Source organism: Hemitrygon akajei, chromosome 5, assembly GCF_048418815.1.
Source record: "Hemitrygon akajei chromosome 5, sHemAka1.3, whole genome shotgun sequence".
NCBI classification, from domain to species: Eukaryota; Metazoa; Chordata; class Chondrichthyes; order Myliobatiformes; family Dasyatidae; genus Hemitrygon; species Hemitrygon akajei.
In genome coordinates, this window is record NC_133128.1 from 169599574 (window position 1) to 169618920 (window position 19347).

General features: G+C 37.0%; 3 protein-coding genes across 4 annotated transcripts; all 3 read right to left on the reverse strand.

Moving 5' to 3' along the window:
• Nucleotides 1–2029: 2029 nt before the first annotated feature.
• Nucleotides 2030–4241, reverse strand: hoxd11a (homeobox D11a). Of its 2 annotated transcripts, none has more exons than XM_073047146.1 (2): nucleotides 3537–4241; nucleotides 2030–2932 (listed from the first exon to the last, which is right to left on the reverse strand). In XM_073047146.1, the coding sequence occupies exons 1-2, from the start codon at nucleotides 4126–4128 to the stop codon at nucleotides 2700–2702; spliced, it is 825 nt and encodes a 274-aa protein (XP_072903247.1). In that variant the 5' UTR covers nucleotides 4129–4241; the 3' UTR covers nucleotides 2030–2699. The 2 variants fall into 2 exon arrangements, with proteins under 2 accessions (XP_072903247.1, XP_072903245.1); XM_073047144.1 differs by having other exon boundaries at nucleotides 2031–2932; nucleotides 3471–4241.
• Nucleotides 4242–9705: 5464 nt separating this feature from the next.
• LOC140728429 (homeobox protein Hox-D12) lies at nucleotides 9706–11867 on the reverse strand. Its single transcript, XM_073047147.1, has 2 exons — nucleotides 11252–11867; nucleotides 9706–10522 (listed from the first exon to the last, which is right to left on the reverse strand). Exons 1-2 carry the CDS (start codon nucleotides 11829–11831, stop codon nucleotides 10284–10286), a joined length of 819 nt encoding a protein of 272 aa, XP_072903248.1. The 5' UTR covers nucleotides 11832–11867; the 3' UTR covers nucleotides 9706–10283.
• Nucleotides 11868–15806: 3939 nt separating this feature from the next.
• LOC140727397 (homeobox protein Hox-D13) lies at nucleotides 15807–18445 on the reverse strand. Its single transcript, XM_073044676.1, has 2 exons — nucleotides 17761–18445; nucleotides 15807–17415 (listed from the first exon to the last, which is right to left on the reverse strand). The coding sequence occupies exons 1-2, from the start codon at nucleotides 18443–18445 to the stop codon at nucleotides 17165–17167; spliced, it is 936 nt and encodes a 311-aa protein (XP_072900777.1). The 3' UTR covers nucleotides 15807–17164.
• Nucleotides 18446–19347: the final 902 nt, after the last annotated feature.

The window sequence follows — 19347 nt, forward strand, 5'->3', positions numbered from 1 at the left end:
TCCAGGTTTGAATCTGGGCACGCCACAAAGCCTTTGTTTCGGCCTCATGAATGTAACTTCCACACGTCTTCATCCATAACCTGATCAAGCAGCTTAACAAATAACTGAGTAAAATTTTATATATCTTTCCAAATAGCACATAAATATTTTATGAAAAAAATATATGTTGTATTCGTTTCAATTATAAGGTAAAAGTTTATTTTCTTCGAAGCGAGCAATTAATTTAACCAGTGAAACAAATCGCAGTTTACCATTGTGATGAACTCCCTTGTATTTAGCTAACTAGTATCTTCTTCGGACTGCTGTTCCAGATATCTGACGGCAACGGGAAGAGCTTTGCCGCTTTAGGTTTAACATGATTTCAGTTAATCTCATGTTCATCCCCGAAAGCCATTGCCACAGACATCGACAGTAAATCCGGTCTTGGTCGTGAGCTGCAGTGCGCCTCCGTGTGGCTCTTTATAAGCAACCATCTTGGCAACGTTAAGGGTACACTGTAAATTCCACTCGCTGGTCTGTCGTATTTTTATTTCAGCTTAATTTAATCATATATGACTTATTGAATTGAGACATGCAAAGAATAATAATTGACCAAAATTATACGTTACAAGGATAGAGAAAATCTCTAAGGGTTAGATTGACGTTGAAAATTTCACCCACAAAGTCGTAAATCACATTTTTGCCCATTTCTATGGAAACCATGATCCTCGCGGATGATTGGTGTAGTGTACAGGCGTACGATAAATATTTCAGTCCGTATGCAAGTAAACTATACCGAGTTTAAGAATAAGAACAAATGGATATTTATATTTACTGTATGTTGTATGCCATCTTTGAAGAGTATTGTCGTATGTACTCTTTAGAATGCACAAATTCACGGCGATAACAGGGAATAGACACGAATTTTACTAGAGTTCTATGCTCGCGCACTGCAGTAGAATGTTATAAATATTGGAGTTTCTGTTTTACTTTGGTAGGGGAGTTATAAGAACAACCCAACAGCCATCAGACGCCTATGCCTTCATAAAGGTTAAAGGCGTTGACCTTGACATTATAGAAGTTCAAAGGCAACATTATAAGCACCCTCTTCACGAAATATGCTTTACTATGCTCTCGAGACGATACCACTTTCTGTGCATCATCCAGGTCTTCGTTACTTTTAACATTACTTCGAAGTAATTTATGCAATATCCAGTTTTCCTTACATTTTTTTCAAATGTTACAAGTTATATATGTAACTGGCTTTGTGGGTTCTTCCTTTTTCAAATTATCCAGACAATCCTGTTTACTTTGATTTCCTACGATCCTTTTCTTTCGCATAGAATGCGGAAGGCCATCTTAGTGACTAGAAGGTGCAATAAGTCGCCATTAAGCTCTTTCGAGTAGTGAACTTTACGATGTTGTCTAGACAGTTCAAGGTTCTGTAAACAACAATGCTATGTCATGCGGCAAGGAAATTTGGCAATTCTTTTTCGAAGAGTTTTGTGAAGCTTTACTTGCTCTTCTAAGTTTTCGTGGTGAGCTTCAGGTTATCGAAACTTACTATGCATTTAAGTGTTCGCTTTTGCTGATATTCAGCAAACTTTGCACATTAGCTGCTGTTTGTCTTTAATTCTTCACAAGTGGTTGAAATAGATACATTAATTAATCTCCAGGTGCTAACTGGAAATAATATTACTTCAAGCATTTAAATTCAAATTAGATTGCGTATTGTGCATATAATCAAAGCAAAACTTTAGCTTAACTTAAAGATTTACATTTATAGTAGAAATTTTTATTTGTGTGCGTTTCTGTTTCCATTTCTTATCAAGGCTATATCATAAATGGTTGTTGCCATAGATGTGAAACTAAAGAACCAGGTATAACATGCTGAAGATAGGCGATTAGGTAACCTAAATTATATTTTAGATTTCCACTTTCCCCCCGCTGTTCTAATATGTTTGGTTCCCGATGTATTTCAGAACCCAATAATAATGGTGAGGTTTGAATGTGGACTTGAGAACCATTTGCGTCGGATTTGTCCATAAAAATGCAAATGGTCATTTCTTTTAAAAATGTTTTATTTGAAAGAATTTGAATAACACTTTTTATTCATTTGTAAATGAAAGATATCCTATCGCATGCATTTAACATGAAATGTCAACTAGCGCGTAACTCGGAAACATTACTCTTAATATCACGTTTCCTTCAAACGTCCCTATCTACAGTATATTATAATTAACCCATGATATAAGGTAGAAAGATAAAGTAATAAATATGTGTTTTCTTTCCATCAGAATACACAACTTAAACAGTTCTGGTTAGTTTGCCTATACAATTACTAAAAGAAGAAATGGAACATATTATTTTATCTGATTGACCCATCGCTGTGAACTAACAATATACTATTGTAGCCCTCCATTACCTCCGTTTATTGTTGAAAATGAAATGCTGCTTATTTTCCCTGAATATCCCACAGAAATGAGCTTCTTCCTTAGGAACAGAATAACATCAATGCTGAGGTAATAATGTTCCCTAATTAATATTGCGCCCATGTTGTCTGCAGGACCGTGTCACCCCAAATCCAATTCTATGTCAATCGTTTAACCTGTTTTCCACATCAGAAGAGCAAAACTGTTCCATCAAACCTGCAGTCCCTCCTTGTGTAAATAAATATTGACTAAGGCAGTGAAGATTCGGCCAAGGGGAATCCATCACAGTCACAATAAAGGATTACCAGTAAAAAAGTGCAGGCGGTCTCTGCTAAGTTTCTTTTCTTTCATTCTCCGATTCTGGAACCATATTTTGACTTGTCGATCGGTGAGGTTTAGCATTCTCGACAATTGCAAACGTTTTTCTTTGTTTATGTAGACATTGAAGAAAAATTCTCGCTCAAGTTCCCGGATTTGATATTTGGTATAAGGGCATCTTTTCTTTCTGGATCGCTGAGCAGCTGATGGGGAAAGATTTAAAAATGTTACAAATAAAATAACACAAATAAACGCGACCTTTATTTTCTTGTACCAAGTTAAACTCACTGTGAAATGGTACAAAACCAAGCAGTGCGGTTGGATTGTGCTGCCACAAATTCATCTTCATAAAGAGGTTTAATGAATATATTTAATCACATTTTAATTAATTTCTTGTACAGCGATATTAATTTTGAAAGTAAAGGAACAAATCCCGAATTAAGCTTTGTCTTCTTTGCACAAACAAATGGATACGAAAAGAATAGAACAGAAATAACTGCTGAACAAATTGGAAAGTGATACAGAAATTATTGTATCACTTTCAATAATCGAGTATTCATCATTTTGCATATTAAAAAAAAGGCCCACCTAAACTGGTTCCCATCGTAAACAAGCATTATAGCTTTATAGGATCTTATAGGGTATATAAAATCCTGCGTCTGCTTATAAAATTTCACATAAAATCTGTGAGACAAAATGTGTTGGCCCTATATTCTAACCCTGCGTTACCGCTGCACCTACTGGATAGGCTGTTTTTGTCGGCCGCACTGTTACTCGAGGACTCGCCGAGCTTGTTTTCCGCTGTACCTCCTTTCATCTGCCCCATAGAAACTTTATCAGATGTTGTAATACTCTGGCACGTAGTCACGGGCTTTTCGATCAACTGTTCGTAATTAGTAGAGTCAGAAATCCCATAGGCTGTCTCAAAAAACTGATCAAAACCTTGCGGGAGTATTCCATTCCTGCCAACAGTGGTGTAGAAATTACAAGATGGATTTGAGCTTGCACGCTGACTGTATACATTATCATTTTTAAACAACATTCCCGTTCTGGCCGGTGGCTGCATGTACTCTCTGTGCATTATCTCTTCTGCAGAGCAGCAAGGAGTACAGTTGCTCCTGTAGTGCCATTTTGTCGGATGTTCTAACCCGTACTCTCTGAACGACACTTCTCGAACAGGTTGAACCTGAGCTAAATTAGATGAATAAGGAAATGTCATTTGGCAAGAAGTTGTCTGCGGTAAGAACGATGACACTGCCGAGAAATCTGCGGCTGAGACATAGTACGTGCAGCTGGGCAGATACATGCTCGAGTTGCAGCCACCGCGGTCTTCAAACTCAGTCATGTTTTGTTTTCGTGGTTTCGAGAACGAATTATCGGGATTGATAGCGTTAAACATGCTCCATCTATTCTACTCTAAAGGCGTATGAACGGGTCGGCGGAAGAGAAAAAAATTGGAAACGTATGCTGACGTGCAATTCATCTTGATTGATTCTAAGGGTAAACGAGTCATGTGATCCAATGCAGAAATTACCATATATCAGTTTTGGTCATTACGCTCCATCCTTGGGAATCCGCAGATAATTCGAAATTAGCCTATCCACTTTCAGTTGTTGCAAGTTAGCTGCATTCCTTTCCTAGGAACAAGGATTTGAGCTCTGACTCCGGAGAAAGGAAAGTTTAGAACAAATAATTTAGTGTGTGCATCATAGTCTGTCACAGATGCATCTGTACTTTTGGAAACTTCCGAACCTTCGCTTGAGTTTTAATAGCTTACTAATTAATATTCATAAAACGCAGCATATTCTGAGGGATAGCATATAAGCTATCATTTTTTATTAATACAATAAGATATTCCTTTGATACATTTTATTTTTATTGACAGACGCAAATGCTGCATTCAGACTAAATTCAAATTTCGTGATGTGAATGTATCATAATTCAGGAACTTGGAGAAATGGTTGTCGAGGTTAAACATAATGAAGCTATTTTGAATAGGCCAATTTTCATTTTTTTACTTCTATAAATGTAAGTTTCCATTAACAGATATCTGCAAATGTCTGTTTTAATATATTGCATTTTAAATGACAATCTGTAATTTACATTACGTAAAGTAACTGTCCGGCGAGTGTGAATTTAACGTAATATTTTAACACTAACAGGAAATGTATAAATCACATAACTTTTTGAAGTTTAGAGCCTCGTGAACTGCGGGAACCCCCCACCCCCACCCCAAACCCCACCCCCACCCCTTATGACTAACACCAAAACATGGCTGAACTACAAAATGTAGAATATTCTCAAGACAACACAGTTACTGGAGGTGCACATATTCCTTTACTGGTTTGCAAAATAAAAGCAATAGCTATGCAAAAAAAGTTTAACATATACGTTCGAAAAATGTTTTCTTTTAAAAAAATAATTAAAACCAGCGCACCGCCGACGCTTTCCAGCCACCTAGATCTTAATTTCCAATATAGTTTGGCATAGCAGCGAGATCGGGATTTGAAAAGCGCTCGAATCTACATCGGAGGACTACATTGCACTTCTTTGAATGTGACGCCAAACAAGGAAAGTTGAGCCTATGAAAGCATGTATGTAACTATAAATGTAAGTTGTTGTGTTGCAAAAGTAACTTCTTCTGGAGGAAAATAAAGTTCCCTAGTGCGGAGATTACTGTTGGTATTCTTTTTTTTAATGCATTAGTCGAGGTATACTTGTCATTACCTCCATAATATATTCTCATATGACCAAATATCACGCATGACCAAAGTCTGTCAGATTGAAATACGCAAATGGCTACATTTACGGCTGATTTAGATTCTATACGATCAAGCTCGAACAATCTGAGAATAGCCCCTAGCATCTACTATCTTAGCTGAATAGAAACGTATTATTGGTGATTAGAGACCGAACTTTTTTTTCTTGATTACTGAATTTCCTGGAATATAGGGACCAGTATTTTATTTTAAAGCTACTTAGATGATCCATGTGTGTATCCAGGCGCATGCACATATAAAACGTGACATCCGGTCGATGTCAGCACAAGGCATGTGTACTTCAATTAGAAGAACAAGCATACAGTGTGGTCTTCCCTTACTTAAAATAACAATGATAGTTGATCTCAGCTGAAATCAAAATATTAAAACCCTCTGCAATTATCGTTAGTGGCAACGAGCACTCCAGAGGTACAGAAAACCCAATAAAAGGATTGAATAGTGAGCATTATTGCAGCTAAATGATTAGAAATGCAACCCATCTAACATAGCATGCATGATCATACCGCATATGGGCATTTTAAACTTTCTGCTTGAGCGTTATATTTATCTTGTTTTATTGAAGTAAGTTACGTCGTTGTGGCTGCTATTCATAGAGCCGTGGATTATACAATTTGCTCGATTATGTTCTGGCTGCAGCATGACTTCTGTTATTCAATATAGTTTAATGCACTGGCAAAAGCCTTAATTTAATGAGTGATAAACATTAGACGATCAAATAGTATTAACCAAAGGTACGGAAGAACGCTGTTCAATAATATCGCAATAGCTCTAAGCAGAACTGGAATTAAGCGTGGCCTTTGTTCTCGCCTCCCGTTCAGAGTTTAATGCCCATTGCCCGCAAATATCTAACATACTGCTGAACTTTGAAGAATAAGGGTTAATTCCGCTTTACAAGATGTGTTTTTTAAATACATAGCTTAGGCTTGGATATTATTCTCTTGCATACAACAAAAAGAGATATGCGAAACGGCATTGTAGGGCGTTTATTTTCTTACGCAATTCTTCGAAGCGACAACCTATGGTTTCAGTTAGACGGTCCAGGAAAATAGTCGTCCCAATTTTTTTTTCCGCACCGCACGGAAAATTAAATATTTCCAAACTGGAAAGCAACATTCATTGGTCAAGCTAAGTACACCGTCTGCGGCATGTTTGGCTTCTGCTCTCCAAAGAGAGACACTAACTTGACCTTAACTTTGTTATGGCGCCCCCAGTATCTGGAGAACATGTAGAGACACCGTCTGGCAGCTCGACCATAAAAATGAGATGAAAAAGATATTCTGAACATCCTACAGAATGTTGAACAATTTCTCAAAGCTTGGGGTAATACTGCTGCAAATTCCATAACATTGTTACGATACATTTAGGTGTAAATGTTATTTATTTCAGTTAATTTAACCCAGAAGCTGAATGTAAATAAGGTAGCGGAAAGTTGGTTCATACTTAATGACAATCGAGGCGGTTATGCAATGGAATAACTTTCAGAAATTCGGTGCTGCGCTCAGGATTGACCATTCCGCATAACACCAGTCGATAAAATAGCATGATGACGTTTTTAAAAATTTATTTCTAATTCAATTTACAAGTCAATTCGTAATGTAGAAATGCTAGAATCCCGGCCTTTATTTATTTCCAAATAATATTTAAAACTTGAATGGTAATAACATTAACAAATATTTTTAATATTACTGTACTGAATTTATGGTCTCATAGTTTTTACTTTAGGCTCTGGAAAGGCCGACGTATTTTAATATGTCTGTATATCAAGGTGCCGCCTATGATTTAAAGTTAATGAAGCTGTGGAAATATTACCGTTATCGCGATTGCACTGGGAGTTCTCCTAACTAATGAGCAGTGCATTTGCAAATTATTCTGTGTACATTTTTAACGTACTTTACAGTACAACTCACAGAATATTATGCAAATATATACTAATCTTAGTAAAATAGAATTTGATGGAACCCTTGGCCATTTCATTATATATCTTATATGGTGAGATGATGCAGGAAACTTTACCCGTGTGTCCTAATCTGAAGTATTTCTCCCATAAAACCTGCCTTCCTGGAAAGTAAAAGACTCCAGACAATGACAGAGCTTCTCCTTTCATTGCCTAGCTCACAGGAACGCAGGAAAATGCATGCAACATCTGGGCTGCAGGCACCAAATTTTCTTTCATTTGCTTGCCAGAAACATGAAGCCCGGGAAATAGGACATGAAAAGCCAGCTTACCACAAAAAAATATTTCTATTTTAATTCTGTTAAGCATGTGGGCGCATTCTTTACAGCGCAATTCCCCATTTGCATGCGCTGCCCGAAACAGAACAGTCGAATTTCATAAGCACGTTGTCAATATCACGAAATCTAATTGTTCGCCTTCAATTTTCGCAATATATTGAAATCCGGTGAAATGTTGTTGACGAATCTCAAAAAGATATGCAACATAAAATAATTGCATTTGATATATTTATATTTCTTTGCGTTGATATGTTCCAATGAACGTTTTAAAGGATTCATGAAAATTGCTCGGTGCATGCTTAATTAATGGGAGCCCAATCTGGAAGTTACGGGCTGCTTTCTGCCCACCCACTCCCTGATTTGCTAGAAAAAGAAGTAACTCATTTGTTCTCGTTTACATGTTCTGCTAAATGCCTGGACGCAGTTACAGGAAGTTTCACCAACAGTCCACATTCATTGCCAATCATAACTTAATTGCATATTAACATTTCAATGAAAAATTTACCATACTGAAGCCGTCAATTTAAACATTTGTTAGTATCCCGTCGTAATCTTGTCCATAAAAGGAAAGCAAAATGATCCTCATCACCAGAGATTGCTGTCGTTTGACTCCATTCTTGAAGGTCGATCGTTATTGCTATGTTTCTTAGGAAACTGTAATTTCTAAAGAGTTTGTTAAAAGTAAGTCGTCGTCAAACGGTGGGAGATTAAATGAATTAGAGTATAATTATTGCTTCAAGTGAAGTAGACCGCATCTTATAACTGATCAAATAAATACTAATCTACTGGCAGAATAGGTGAATTCATCTAAATTGTTCCGTGAAATTTTGTGTTTAATTAATTGCTCTTATGATTGTTTATTCTTTCTGGAGATTTAGAAAATGAATAATTTAAAATTAATGGATAACTCTTACATCATGGGACACCTAAATATTTCCCTTCAAATCATGGTTAATTGTGCATGAAAATTGAAACTTTGGATAATACCTCCCAAACGGGAGAATTAAGCAGCTCAATCCACATCAGAATTTATTAGATTAAAAGTAAAAGGGGAGGTCATGGGGCGTCTAAAGTATTACCGGTTTCTACTTGACTCAATTTTCGCTTTAATATGCGGAGATATATTTGTTTTGTTTAGTCTGCATTTAGCATGCTTACATTTTCCTCGTGACAAAATATCCCAGCGGTCGGCAGATAGCTCAGATTGATCTGTAAAACCAGGAAATGAACCGAGGAGCTTGAGTTCGCATGTGTAGTAACGGAATGTCAATGGTATTGTAATAATAATACCAGCGCTTGTAAACGAATGATTTTGAAACTGTGTAGATGTAATTTGCCTGTTTGGCATTTGATATTTCCCAGTTCCGTGACTGATGCGTTAATATACGTCTGAATTTTAAAAAGCTAGCGTATACCTATTGAAATATTTAGAAATCGGCCCTTCAATAAAAATTTTGCTGGATTAAAACAACAACCATAAAACAATTGTATAAAAGAAGAGGCGTGCTTTTTTTCTTCTTTTATTATGTTTCGAGTGAGTCTTTACAGGACGCAAGAAAAATACAAGTATGTGACTGATGATCACTCGAGTATTTTGTTTATTTAATTTCCGACGTAGTTGTTTATTTGTGTTATCGCTGTTACCAAATTCACCTGTAATCTCTGTAGAAGAACTCCGACTAGTGCAGCCGAAGTCGGCGCAATCTTCAAAACAACATGGCTCCACTTACATAGTAACCTGGCACAGAATGTAAATACTTCGCACATCTCTCCCTGATTAAACCTCATTGCTATCATATCACACATTGCTATCATACATCCAGTAAACGCGCTCCCTTCGAAAGATTCATTTAATTCTCCTAGTGCATCCCTATAAGATTTTCAAACATATTAGAATTAATCGATTTATCGGCAGCAGTTTTACAAGATAATTAGTAAAGAACATGAAGTATATACAAATGGAAATTTGTTTCGACGTACGTTTTATTATTACTCAATTTACATAGGTAGAGTGCATGCATAATAATTATATATTTAGGGTTAAAATGTGAATGTTCCATTCTAATTACCTGTTGTACTTACATTCTCAAAATGCAGAATATCTGCTTGTTACTCAAATAGACAGTCATAGGGCAATTTAAACAAACTGAAAAAGCGAAATAATTACAAATATCATTGAAACTGATCAATGCTGATGAGAAGGCGTTGGCACGTTATCCACGGACAGCAAGATACAGGCTACAAAAAGTCAACATTTTGCCTGTTGGCCAAATTCCGACTATAACAAATTTTCACGAGGTATCCGTAGTTTGCATCTCAATCCCTGTATGCTGCTGAGGTTTAACTAAGCCAACACGCCCTGGACTAGGGGCAGTGGCAATGTAATGGTAGATTGCTGCTTTATAGGGCAGCACATCAAAAGAGCACCTTTCCATTAAAAATGGATATTCTTGATCTACATGCTTTCTGCGAGCAAGCTTAATTACCATTTTAAAAAGTTCAATTCACGACATTGAAACTCACATTTAGACTTTACTTTGGTCTAAAAGAGCGACAGCGTTTGTTCGCGCATAACAAGTCTTTTCTTTTTCATGCGCCGATTTTGAAACCAGATTTTAACTTGCTGGTCGCTCAGATTTAGTCTATCAGACAATTCCTTCCTCTTTTGCCGATTGATAAACTCGTTCGCAAGGAATTCATTCTCAAGTTCAGCTATCTGTTGCTTCGTGTAGGGCTTACGTTTCCTCCGTGACCTCACTTGGGTTGGGCACCAGGAAAGCCCTGCGAATCGAAATTGGAAAATAAAATGTTGAAGAAAATGTAGTATATTACCACAACCTTTCAAAACAAAGCCATTTAAATTTTGAGCAATACACCACCAGCATCTGCAGATTTTCTCTTACTCGCCAGTTAAAATTTGAGTGTGATTTGTTAGTTCGCACCTTAGCGTTGCGAAAAATTCAGGATGAATTCTCTAAAACTGGTGGTCTTTACAAACAAAATATAATACTATTAAATTACTTAGCGATTCCACAAGCCAGATAGAATAAACGTAAATATTTAAATAAGGTATCCAATCACCTTAGTATTATGCCATCATTAACGCAGAAAGCCCATTAACTTAGAATAGAACTAACAGATCTCCCTGATATTTTGGTTTATAAGTAAAATGACAAAAATATCAGAGTTCAGTGTGTTCTCTTCCTCTTATAAAAGTTGGTTAAAATTTAAACAGATGCATTAACAATGTAATTTTGCATGTTAGTATAGTAACTATTTATCACCAATGGACTTTCTTCATGGTTTGAGTTTCATTGTTTGTTGCTATCTCGTCAGAATAGATTTTTTTGTATCTATAATAATTATTTCTGTGGTGATTTTGACTGCTTTAAGGATAATTGATGTTCAACAAAAGTAATTCTCGTGAAGATGACAGGTAGCATTTTGAACCAGAAAGGATACCGGCATTTTTCGAATGGTCATCGCTTTAATATGGCATTGATACTGTACCATCGGAGGATCGGCTGCACACTGGCGTTACTGATGACTGTAATGACACATTGAGGCTCACACATTGCTTGACGCCTTCATTTACAGAGGGAGAGTTGGAATTCATTTCAAAGCCTTGACTATGTAATAACGAGCCATGGAGAGATGCTTCCACGTTTGGGTACTCGTACTTGGCAGGGCTAATGTTGACTGAAGAGGGGACACTGGTATCACTTGGATAGGACTGAGTGTGCCGGCATCTCTCCTCCGGTTTTCGGCTGCTGTCTTGGAAGTAGTATTTGTTAGGCTCTTCGCTGGCTGCTGCTTTGTCTGATCCATGCCTATTGATGCTGATGGAGACAGAGTTGCTGAGACAGGACTGAGAGTAGCCGCTGAAGGCGCGGCTCTGCGGCGGCGATGCGCATGGACTCGAAGTCCACGGGAGCGAGCACACCTCTCTGCGGGTGTAGGAGAGTGCTGGTGACAGACTTGCGAGTTGAGCCGCATTCGGACGCAGGTTGGGGAAGTAGAAGGGCTCCGGGCTGGCAAAATTTAACAGGGAGCCGACATAGCCTGAATTTAGCAGGTTGTGCTCGCACATTTCCGACAAGCGCGATCAGATCTTCTCCGACTCCTATTTAGCTTCCAGACAGAGATAAATGAAAGCCGCTTGCCGATTGGCTCCAAGAGGGTCACAAGGCAAGCGGAAGCAGCTTTATTATTGGCACCGCCTACGTCCCACTACAACTCGCTCCTGAAATGTCGAAGTCCACGTCCATGTGTACTTTCATCCACTTACCCGCTGTTAGTGCGACGCCGTTCACCGGTGAATGGAGTGCGTGCATAGTTCAGAAGAATACTTGAAAGTAATAATTTTGAAACTCATTTGCATTAAAAAAAATTATACTGAATACCTTCTCTATTGGATACATTGCACATTTTATATATTTGATATACATGATTTTTTATCTGCTTTAAAACGGAATTATCCCCTGTTCTCTTATGTATTTCAAATCTGTTTCTAAAGATATTTATAAAACCAGTAAGATGCATTGGCCGAGAAAATACATTATCCTACAATACCGTACAATAGTCATCGAATAATTAGGTAACATAAAATTCCTGGTCTGTTTATATTTGGCACGTGCCTTTTATTCATGTATTAGTGAATATGCTTGTGCCGTCCAAATCCACTGAAGCTCAATGTGAGTTAACTCAGCATGTTGCATTTTTGGTTGTGCTTCCATTTTTGTCAAAAGGACGAAAAAAGGAAGACTTCATTTAAAAATCAAACGCATGAAAAGCAATTCAAACCTAAAAAGCTTAGAAAATGTGCTCCGTGCTGAACTGTTAAATAAAACGAAATTGTTAGTTTAGAAACAATAAGTCTGGTTCAGTTTCTGTTGATTAGCAAGAGTATACACACTGATAATAAAATTACACAATTCTGCACATCACTGTCTTTGTTGTAAATTAATTGGCGATTATTACAACACTCAGGGCATTTTGATTTTATTTTTAAAAACGACTAGCTTGTTACATTAACCTTCCAATTCACTTGTAGGTGAAAAATAAAATAGCCTTGTTTCCAGTCTGTCCAGATTTGAGTTGAATAGGACTGTGCAGTACCTAAAATATGCAGCTGAGCTTAAAAACGCGGAGGATAAATTCGATTATAAATTTCTGTTTATTGTGCGTATATGAAGTAGAATTCTGTAAGTTCAATTTGATATTTCTTTAATTTGAAGGATTTTAGTTGGAAAAAAACAATGTCTGAAGGTTATCATCCGTAAATTAGACAACCCCAGACCCCGACTTTCAATGTAAACGAAAACAAATGTCGAATGAGTCTGCTGGAATAAAATACCAATGGGTTCTCCAAAAGTGGTGACAAAATTAAAAGAACAATGGTCTTATACGTTTTCCTGTTTTAAAATTTCGATTTGGGTGTATTTTTACAACAACGCACGATAGATCAAATCGATAAAGTATTAACCGATTATCGGATTAAAGCTCATCCGGTTATCAAAACAGCAAAGCAAGTGCAATAACATCAACCCAAAGTGGATATCTTTATCGAACTCCATAATGTATCCTAATAAATGTGCTGTTAGGTAACTAAAAGTCACCCATGCCTCCTAAAGTAGCAGAAACAGCGTTGCATCGGCTGCAAAAATACAGTACCTACTATTTGTTTACTGTTAATAATTATATAAATTATTCCAATTATTTAATTTAGCAATGTACTTTATACTTTGCTATTTATACTTACCTACAGTTCGACAAAAGCTGTTGTCCTTTCAGTTAAAAGCACGAGCAGTAAAATCAAAGCGGACATCACCATCACATCCTTACCGGAAGGAAAAACGACTGTTTGTCCCCCTGTACTTTTATGATCTCACGATTCTCAAAAATCCCGAAAATGGATTCTGTGCGGAGACATCAAAATCCACGAGCAGTTGCAAACAAAGGCGCTGTGCTGAAGCCGGAGCTCTGCTGAATCTCAAAAAAAAATAATAATCTTGAAGTTGCTCTAAAATGAAAATGTGGCCCAGTTCAAGGTCAATGTCGAATGAGATCAAATCGCAGTTTTCAACGGGAGAATATACTTGCATTAAGATCAATATGTGCTTCGCCATTTCAATTGTAAGCTGGTGTCAGGTTGCAGACAATGAAATTTTCATTTGATTTAATGTAACCAAGGAAAGCAACTGGGTCGCGATTCCTCACTTTACACCCTCTATAACAAAAGCTGCTTTATTGTTAATGATGTTTCTCAAAGCTCGTGTGCGATCCCGGTTACACTTTAAGTTCTGTCTATGATATATATAGCGACACACTGGAAAATACGGAAGAAATATAGAACCAAAACGTATATGTTATATAGTTAATCGAAACTAGATTACTTACAAGATAACATCAATGCCGGGGTGCGTTTACTTTTCCGAGACGTGAACACAAAATAGTCTTAAATATATAAAGATCAAAGTGGGCATAAATTCGTGCAAGCACCCTAAATTTAAATGATGTGCCACGTAAGATCTCAGTTATTAACGCATTGTACACCGTTCTTCGAAAATTTCACTTAATTTGGTTGAGTCAAAGACTTATTTTGTCGTGCTTTATCTCATTTAAATTGGTTTCGTCAAAGACTTGATTTATCGTATTTTTGTTGAAGCATAAAAACGTTGCTAAATTATCGAAGCAACCTATCATTAAGACTATGGAAGTGAAACCAAACAATTGACCTAATTCTGATACTGGTCGACAACCGACCGACCATCTTGAAGCCCGCTCTTCATTTATAACAACTCTGCCGCCTCATGTTTTACAGCAGTTTATCCAGCAGATGGCGAACTAGTTCTGCGATCAGCACAGTCTTTATTATTCATGATGCTAAATAAAGTCAAGGTCAAAGACTATAACGATAGTCAAGGTCAATGGTAAATAGAAATCTGACGTCAGAGGGCTGAACATCCTTCCAAAAATATGTTTTAATGCTACAAAGCGCTATCATATTTAACAGAGTAAAGTCAGCTTGTATGCTTATGTCGCATATAACAGAATATAGGGTTTGAATTTAACACGAGAAAACATAAATATTTTAAATTTGTTTCTGTGGATGACCAACAGAATTTACTACAAGGCACCGGAATATGGTTAGCAATTGTTAACAGCTGGGAAATAAAGATGGCAGGGTCAACAACATTAACACCTACTAAGTTCGTATTCATGTAAAAGCCATGAATCTTACTTAATTCCAAATTTCATCACATAACATGCCTTTTTTAAAATAAAACAGGCATAAAATATTTATCCCCCCCCCCCCCCAACTTTCTTGCCACTTTAATATTCCACCATTTTTTCTTCAAGAGGTGTGTTGAAAATCCAGGCTATGTTTTGACTGCTGTGGACATGTTACTTACATTATCATGTTTTGCAACATTTACGCACAGTCGCCGAAAGAGAGAATACAATTAAGTACTTACATTAGACATCTTAGCGGATATCTTCATCTATCCAAATAAGCTCAGGAGAAATAAAATTAGATCGACGGTTTGCACATTTAATTAGATATGATAGAACGAGATTTAAAAGGGAATATCTTGACAAGTTTTAATCTAAAGTAGTTGATTCTAATATCCACACTGCAATCCAGTTTATACACCCCCAATAATTATTTGGGACAATCCTTTCACAACATTAGAATGCTTACGTGAATGAAATGTTGCGTTATTGATCGGTAAACGCGAAAATGAGATGGTGCAATTGAATAAGATGTTGAGGAAATCTCGAAATTGTATTCGAGTGCACCTCCCAGCTACTTTGAATTTCATTCATGTCATAATTATTTTCCTCAGTCCTTTTCGTAATTTGTTTAGAAGCCCAGCAACCTGGATATCTTGAATATATCGAGTTATTATTTTTACAGAATATCCGCGAAGCAAATGCTGGATCGGCATACCAGCACATGTCGTTGAAAATTAAACAATGTTGTAATGTTTTAAATCAAATCAGCCTTAGTTCCTTCCAATTTACGAATACAATGAATTATATTCAATTTTTATTTGAATTTCGCCGATAAAGCTCAATATTGCGGTGAATTGTAAAACGTTCATCAAAGTATTGTACAGTTTAATATGTTACATGTTGGTGGGGTAGAAAGAAACCGAATTAATTTTACAAGAAATATAAAACAGTTGAAGAGGGATTTGTTTTAATTTTTTTACATAGCATAAATCCACGTAAGGAAACAACGCAAGATCAAATTTGATTCGTTCTGGGTAAAGGAAACAAGGGAAATATGAACAAAGGTTATTTTTTAAATGCAATACATAAAATGAAGTACAGGAATGATTTTCACTATTTACTCATATAGAAATTGCGATTACATAAGGAAGTATAAGCATACAGCGTAGCAAGTTATTAGTTAGGAAATAGCCGAAAGAGGTTCAATTAAAGACGTCGCATTCAAAACTTCGAAGGGATTTTCAAATATATATTAGCACTTGTTTTGAAAATAACAATCCAAAACAAAATATTCAAAAGGCAGAGACAACGCCTTTTATATTTTCACTCATAACATAAAGATACATTAAGAGGTTTAAATTTGACAAATATTTCACTTGAAACAGAAATTTATCTTTAATGATTACATTTGCTTCTGGAAATATGTTACTGCAGAATTTTCTGGTGTAAATCAACAGAAGGCTTTTTCGGTATAAAGATTAAATAATTTGTTATGAACATGATTGTAAATTCGCTGCGATTGATATAGCATTGTTATGGCGTCGCGCCGCACACAGTCTGCACGTATCTCTGTTGCAAATAATCTCTTATGGGCATTGACATAAAATTGACCATATCTTCAATCATTAGATGATTGTTGCTAGTATATGCGATTACCATTTGAACCCATTCATAATGCAGCCATGGCACATCTTGCAAAACATGACAGAACATTGAACTGTAAATAAATATCGCCGTACGTCAAGAAGGCTATGGTTAAACTTTACTTAATGTCAGCTTTGGGGTCTAAACGTGTTATCAGTTGTAGTCGCCATTTTATCTGTATACTGTGAGACCTCCCGTAATTTATCTGAATTCACTAAACATTCTTTAGACAAAAATGGGCATTATTTTGCATTTTCTACAATGTCGCTTGTGAAAACGATCCAGCACGGTAACGCAAAACAAATGAGCGAACGTGGAACACTCAGAGTGTCCTATTTGATCGCATGTGGTGAAAAGTCACATCAAGCATTTCAGCAAAGTTTTGCAAAACATCTCATGAAACTTGTCGTTTGAAGATTTTTTTGGTTATAAATCCGAAGATGTTGTTTTACCGTCTCCCACGTTCATTAGCTTCCGTTTCTAAAAGACCATCATGTATAATTTACAATACGCCATTGTTGGCTGGTGAGGGCTGCGTAATTAAGGTATATTTTCTTTGACTTTGGAAACCACTTTTTTCTCTTTGACTCTCCTGTTCTGAAACCAAATGGTAACTTGTCTTTCCGTAAGGTTGGTAGCTGAAGATATCCTTCTTCTTTTTTCCTTGGTGATAAATTTGTTAGTGGCATATTCTCGCTCGAGTTCTTTAAGCTGGGTTTTCGTATAAGGAACCCTTTTCTTCCTCCCTCGCCTGTAAATGTTTATGTCAGTCTGATTGTGCATCACATCTCCTGGGGGGGGGGGGGAAATGCAAATCATGAGAACAAGCTTCAAACGGCCGCAGTTGAAAGGGTGCGGGAAATAAAAGGGGGGCGATAGAGAGAGGGTTAAAAAAGAAGTCAAAATGACAACTCGCAGACCTTTGTCTATTTGGTACACTTGATAATCTTTGAGCCATTTAAACATTCAGTCAAGCACACATCTGAATATATTAATTCTGATATAGGAGTTCCATGCACTGTTCATTTAAAATATTACAAACAAACAAAACACTAAATGAAAGTTTCTTCTACATTCTTTGCTTTATACTAAAAATGAGTTTAATATATTTTTCCTGTGAAAATATTTCATGATACCTGAAAGAGGCGATTTCCAAAAATGTGAAGACTGCGTCTGATCTTTAGGGCAATACACTTGACCATTCCACCCACTAGCAAATGTCCATGGCTGGTAACCCTCCACGGATAATAAGGCTTCATGCCTAGGCTCTCCGTGGCCACTTATGGTAGGGACTACTGGAACGTCCAAATAGCTAGAAACCCGTTGATATGGATTAGGGTAACTCTGATAAAATGCGAATTCTTTAGCTCGGTTTGCTACCTCGTCTGTGGGGACAGGACTGTTGGTGAAACCCGAAACATCCGTGTATTTGTCCACTGGGTAACCGGCTAGAGATGCATGAGCACTAGATTTCAGTCCAGTTTGCTGTATGCCAACATTTCGACAACTGTAATAGCTGCTTCCAAAATGATAACCGTAGTTGAAGGCTGGGTTTGGAGGGCTAGTAGGAGCTGGACATGGGTTGCATTGCTTAGCTGATTCAGAAATGACAGAATGCGTACGATCTCCGCCTGGGTAAGCAGGTCCCGAAGATAAAGAGTTGTGATGAGCTCCAAATGCAGTGGGAGATAGAAAATTCCTACATTGGTTTGAAGGGACGTTCCCACCCAGTCCTTCCATCTCCGACTTATTCGTGTTGTTTCTGTTGTGCAGGTATCTGATAGTATCAGTCCTCCAAGGGGCTGAAAGAAGAGCTGTCATATCACGACCCACTGCAAACTAAGTACTGCTTTATAAAAGCAGTCCTGGGAGTGAGAAGAGGTGCTTATTTTCACTGATTAGAATGTGCCTTGCGCGAGTGAAACGCGATAGGCTGACTCTGACCACGTGATACGCTGCAACTGATCTGGCTTCAGTACTTATAGCACTCCTTAAAATAATCGGTTTCCCCCCAAATTAATTCATATTAAATAACCGATACAGTTGGTGTACATTAAAACTAGTATTGTGGTGTTTTCGTCAGTACTGTAATCAATGCAATTTAGTTGAAATTTATATGGGATATTATTGATAAATTGTAAAATATATCCTTTAATTGACGGGTATGGTATATGCACAAATATTGAGTACATGAAGAATTCTTTAAGAGAGTTTTCAGTTAAAATGAAGCATTGGAGATTTTTCGGAAAATTGTCATTTCCGTTTGGAAATTTGAATGTGTTATCATGGTCATCATGGGATTGACAGAATGGGGAACAATGATGAAAAAATCTCGGTAACAACCTTTTTAGCATCAAAGTCTGTTGTTCGTGATAACAGATATCTATCTGAGCTATAAAACCAGCACGACATTGATTTTAAATTCATATGTTCTCTTTCTGTAATTACATCTTTAGACGATCACATTTAAATTGGCTTACGTTCAGTTATGTAAAATATCATATCTTCAAAATTCTCAGCGGAAGCTGCTCAGACCTATACCCTTTTCCCACCCGGAATTGCGTGCTTTTGTATTATACAATTGCTTATTGGTCTATTTTTTCCCCATATGAGGCTAGGTTTGAATCTTGTATCGACCAAACAAAGATATTGCAAATTGCCACCGCCCCAACAATCTAGCCATGTCTGAATTTTCAATTATTTATGTCAAGCAGACGAAAACA

Bases quoted from the DNA above. Each gene is read 5' to 3' on its own strand.
- hoxd11a (XM_073047144.1), bottom strand. From the start codon at position 4,128: ATGTTTAACGCTATCAATCCCGATAATTCGTTCTCGAAACCACGAAAA. The intron at 2,933-3,470 runs GTAGGTGCAGCG...TTTCCCCATCAG, and splicing joins CGACAAAAACAGCCTATCCA to CTGCTCAGCGATCCAGAAAG.
- LOC140728429 (XM_073047147.1), bottom strand. From the start codon at position 11,831: ATGTGCGAGCACAACCTGCTAAATTCAGGCTATGTCGGCTCCCTGTTA. The intron at 10,523-11,251 runs GTACAGTATCAA...TTCGATTCGCAG, and splicing joins GTGCAGCCGATCCTCCGATG to GGCTTTCCTGGTGCCCAACC.
- LOC140727397 (XM_073044676.1), bottom strand. From the start codon at position 18,445: ATGACAGCTCTTCTTTCAGCCCCTTGGAGGACTGATACTATCAGATAC. The intron at 17,416-17,760 runs GTATCATGAAAT...CCCCCCCCCCAG, and splicing joins TTGGAAATCGCCTCTTTCAG to GAGATGTGATGCACAATCAG.